Here is a 5,231-nt window from a genome sequence, read left to right as displayed (position 1 = left end):
CTGCGATGCCACCACCCCCTCTGCTGGCGCCTCTGCTGAAAGTGTCCCAAATGTGCATTTAAACTAGCAGGGCATGCCCCACCTTTCGATCCCACACCACACACACACTTTGCTCGCACAACTGCAATGTCATTTCTATGCACAATGAATGCATAAATCATTAACAAGCGCTCTCCGCTCGCCGCAAAATAATAACAATAATGCTAAAAACTGCAACGAAACCGCTGCAGCCACAATGCCCATGTGGAGGCCACCCAATCAGCACTAAGCCACTTCCCCTAACCGTCCTACCCCTTTCCCTTCTCCATCCAATGCCACTTCCACTTCCGCACCCCCGCGAAAAACAAAAAACACCACCCCCTCTGGAGGTTGCATGTGCAACCAATTACAGTCGTTTCCGGCAATCAGTTTTTAGCGCCTGAATCTCGCATCCACGCGCGTCCTGCAAGCCGAGTATAGTTGTAATCACTTTTGAAATTTCAAATTTCAATTCGATTCTCGCCGCAGCATCGATGGCGCGGTGCCGTCACGCCCCCGAGTTGAGCACTCAAAATTTATGTTCCCATCCATAGATCATGACGGAATGACACTTGGACAGGACCCGTCCTAGTTGTTGTCGTTGTCATATTTGTGCGTGTGTTCGTGGCGAGTCCTTTGGGGAATCGGACGGCCGCCATTTGGAGCAGCGATAAAGGATTGACATTGGGATTGCTCGAAATATATGGTTGTGCTGTTTAGAAAAACCATTTAGCTGCTCACGAGTTGGCTTAATAATAGATATCATTTTGGCATTATGGCTCATATTATGCGAAGGCTAATAAGCTGGCCAAATTGGTAATCACAGTTTAAAATTGTAATTATCGCTATAATGGCCAACCAGCTTTGCTTTTATGCGATTTTCATCTAATTAGTTTGCTAGCCCAAAAATGTGATAGTTTTAATGCAGCTCAATGAACTTTGGCCTAAATAAATATGTTGATATTGATGTTATTCTATTTACGCAACCCTATTTTAATAATACATTTGTAAAAGTTGATGAAATTCGGATTGAATTTCTGCCGTATCAATGTAAGTAAACACTTATATTGCGTTGCTGGCGTGTCCTCCACTTTAAGCGATTCCACTTTAAGGACATCCCCTGGGAATTCGATGCCGATGCATCTCGTTATGTCTTGGCCATCAGAAAAAGCCTCACGCTTGACTGCCAGAGATTGCGAAACTTGTCAGCCGGTCAGCAGGTTCAGGTTCGAGTGACCTTTTCGATTCGCTCACCTTGGCCGCCCATCAACCCAACCACCCACTTTGGGTCTGGAAAAATGTCAAAATTGGTATTTGCATTCTGGGCATATTGCGAATTCCCTGCTGCTTTTAATTGAAATCGAAATTGACTCTGCGGCGACGTTCTCCACTGTTATTTTTTATTTGAAAATCTTGATAGTTCAAATAGTGGATGCCAGCTTACGAAAGATTTAAAACAACGCTGATTAAAGCGGAATTATAAGCGCGGTCAAAGTGCGGCATGTATCAACGCTAACTCTCCCAATTAAGCCAGTGGACTGTCAACAATTCTGATTATTGCCATTGGAACACCATCAATATCCTCCGAATATTCCACAATGCGAGCATCGCGCAACCGACAAAACTGCCACAAAAAAATAAAAATTATATGAAATTCAATGCCAATTAGCCCGCTGAAAACTTTCCCTCTTTGTTCGCGCGTTTAAAAATGTTTGGCATCTATAAATTGTATTCTATTGCTGAACAACGTTTGCGTTGTTGAAAATGCGATCGATTTGTATTGTGCTATTTGCAGCCATACATCAATGAATACGAAAGTAAAATAAATTAACTTTTTAAAACGGATTGAGTGATTGACCTGAATTTCAAAATATAAGTACTTATTCAATTAAGTGAGCTGGCGATAGAATGTTCTCTATCTTAATTAAATGCCTGGAATATTATTCTCTCTCTTTTGTAAGGTCTGATCTGTATGACATCCAAGAAAAATGATAACCAACAAGGGTTTCACAAATTGATTAATGGGGTAAGTTCGAAAATTGCGCATGCAGTGCACAAAAATTGAAAAGGAGAAACGTCTAAGCCAGAAACCAATCACTTATCATTTGTTGCAGCTGGGAGAAGTGTTGCTCACTAATTGAATGTCATGAGGACCATCGACAATGTCAATTTGAAATATTATTAAAATCATTTTACATGCACTCTGCGCTTTTTCCATGCAAAATCCAGGGAGCTGCTGTCCAAGAAGCGTAGCAAAGGTTCTTGGCTGACTGGCAAAATGTGCGTAAACAGCATAAAACTCGCCTTTCTTTCATTCTTTCCCCTTTTTATATATTTTTTTAACTTCTATTTCAATATTTGCAGTAGCAGCAAAAATGTAAATGACACCAAGTTTATTAAAACAGCGAAAATGGAGTGTCAAGAAAAAAAAGTGGCGCAAAGGCAGTTGCAATAAGTGAAATTTGATTTACTGACTAGATTAAAAGGGTTGAATTGGTTTAGCTAACTATTAAAAAGCTGCATCTTAAACACATTGAACTTATCTTTAAGTATGGTAGCGTCTTCAGTTTAAACTCAAACTTTAAGGGGAACGTGATTCCCGGGCTGTCAAAAATCCTGCAGACTCCTCCGAAGTCTGCATCCTTTTTTGGCAGCAGCTTCTGCAGCCAGACAGCAACAAAACGCGCCATTTGTGTTAACTATACTGACACTGAAACCGAAAGCCAAAAATGCTAAAACAAAAGAATGCAAGAATGTAAGAGAAAGCCAGCCGCCAACAAAGAAAAGCAACTCCAGAGACGCTTCACTTATAATGAAGTTCATTTACTTTGGTGGAAAATGGAAAATAAAAAGGGCACACACAAACGATTTAGTTTCATGTTCCGTTGGCTGGCGGAAGGAAAAGCGGGGAACACAGTAAAGTACTCCTACTGTTTGCTATTGTTTAGCAGTTGCAAGTTGTTGGTTGCCAGATTAATATGCTGCCGTTTTCCACTACTTATGCTGCCTTTCAGGACCTGGCCGGCACGTCCTGTCAGGACTCACACACGGAGCGGTGAGCAGTGAATACTGGTGATGCGCGGATAAAAGATATCTCCATTGATATTCAATCGTTCGAAATCTTCAGTAGCCTACTTTTTACCAGACAGCGAATTTTCACCATTGCATCACTGAAACATACATGACAGTTTTCTATTTAAGAAGGGGAAATACAGTGAATAATACATTTTACAAATGTAACATCATTATTTGATCGTTAATTTTATCGCAGGTATATTTTTATGAGCACACACATTTTTGATGCCACTGTAGCTGCGCATCCTTTGGAGGCTGTTTGTGCTTCCTAGTTAAATGAGTATGCGTGCGCTGCTAGTGTGTGTGTGTGTGTGAGTGCACACAATGCGTGTGCTGAAAACTTAAGTCACGAAAGCAGACGCTCTGGCAAAGGCGATCCGTCAGGCAACGAAAATATAATATACAACTACTTCAGGGGTGGGGATTTATTGTGCTTTTCGCCTTGCAATGCACCGCCCCCTGCTGCCTTTTAATGTCCTTCTCCCCTCCCCGCCCCTCACCAGCTTCCTTGGGCACCAGCTTCGCCCACTGTGTGCTCACCGAGATGCAATGAAGCCGAAATGCAGCACTCAACTTGAGCTCCTGTCGCTCCTGCAAAGATCCCTGCAACGAGGCGAAAATCTTAACTGGCAACTCCCCCGCCGAAAATGAGCAGGAAATAAGGAAACGGGCGGAGGTCCTTCGGTGCCTCGTGCAATTTTCATTTGCATCTGCTGGCGCTGCCATAACTGCCGCCTGTACGCAGTTACACATCCCGCCTTAGTTCCTCCGCCAAGTGCATTTTCCTCCGGCGCTGAGTTTGTCTTTTCATTAGTTTCGGGGCTTAGTGTTATCTTTGGTGTCTTTGGTGCCAGGAAACGAAATTCACTCGGCTGCAGATTATTTCGCAGATTAACTAAAAAATTAGCGCGACGATGAAGCCTGACCTTTCGCAGGTCCTTTGTAACATGAAACAGAAACTTTGAATTCACTTTACCTTTGGTTGAATAGTTACATTCCGCTATGAGTGGCTTGTAATTAAGTTGGGTGGAAATTTTGGATAAAGATGAATAATATCTTGCACGTGTGTCGGAATAGTGTTGTAAATATTTACTTATTTACTAAGTATTATTTAACACATTTTTGATATCCCTCCTCCTGGCGCGACTGCCCTCGTTGTGCCGCAAGTTGGTCAGCATCCGGCGATGTGATTCCTTGTGCGGATCCCGCAGCTGGAGGGCGAAGCAAACTGGGGTCAGAATGTCGTCCACATGGGGAACCTTCGATGCACTGGGCATCCGCCGCAGCCCAGTCCACACACTTTGGCGGGCCTTGGAGTCATCGGTTGGCTGCGGGGAAACGGCAACCTCAAAGGATCCATCCTGCGGCGGTCCCTTGTCGTTGATCCTTAGCTGGAGCTTGACCCTTGGCTGAATGGCCTTCAGAGCCTCGGCCAGCGAAGAATGGAGATGCAGGGCCCGCTTGCGATAGGTTTGGCGATAGCGGCAGTGGTCGATGTAGAGCACCGGCTGCAGTGGATCCAGTGGCCTTCTGTCGGGCATCTCGAGGAGGCAGGTGAACACAGGCAAACACGTAAACAGGTGGAAATCTTGGGCGGACCACAGACCACGGACTTCAGCGAACAGCAGTCATTGCAGGATGAGGGAGCTGAATCCGAAGTTCAGAGGTTTGACACAATTCTCCTGGGCAACTCAAAGCCTCCAGCTTATCGGCCACCAGATAACCTGGCCGATGGAGGGGATGTGGGTGATGTGGGGGCGCCTTCATAAATCAAATAAAAGAGCGTATCTGACAAATAAATCTTCGAGGGCGAAGCAGGCTCGGAAAAAGAACATGCAAATGCGCATGAAATATGCAAAGGCCGCAAGCCTTAAAATAAATACAAAAATTAAATCAACCAACAGGGCTACGTATATAGTGGTCTTTAAACAGAGGCAACCAGATAAGTCAAACCGTGAGATATATGCTTATTTATATATATTATTTCCGATGAAATATTAAAGCCAACTACATATGGAACGACATAAAGTGGGCATTTTATATATGTATAATTAAAAAATTGCGAAAAAGTGCTTAAAGATAAAATGCATCCACTTCAAAATGAAGAGTAATTAATTGAAAAGTTGACAAAAATCCGA

The 5,231-nt window shown here is 43.5% G+C and overlaps 1 protein-coding gene across 1 annotated transcript; it reads right to left on the bottom strand.

The window, feature by feature from the left end:
* Positions 1-4,169: 4,169 nt before the first annotated feature.
* LOC122614039 (selenoprotein BthD) lies at positions 4,170-4,806 on the bottom strand. Its single transcript, XM_043788500.1, has one exon. It carries the CDS (start codon positions 4,632-4,634, stop codon positions 4,194-4,196), a length of 441 nt encoding a protein of 146 aa, XP_043644435.1. The 5' UTR covers positions 4,635-4,806; the 3' UTR covers positions 4,170-4,193.
* Between the last annotated feature and the right edge of the window lie 425 nt (positions 4,807-5,231).

This window comes from Drosophila teissieri, chromosome 2R, assembly GCF_016746235.2.
Source record: "Drosophila teissieri strain GT53w chromosome 2R, Prin_Dtei_1.1, whole genome shotgun sequence".
NCBI lineage: Eukaryota > Metazoa > Arthropoda > Insecta > Diptera > Drosophilidae > Drosophila > Drosophila teissieri.
Note: the sequence above shows the minus strand (reverse complement) of the source record. Positions and strands in the feature narration are given on the sequence as shown.

Coding starts and splice junctions, on each gene's coding strand:
- LOC122614039 (XM_043788500.1), bottom strand. CDS start 4,634: ATGCCCGACAGAAGGCCACTGGATCCACTGCAGCCGGTGCTCTACATC.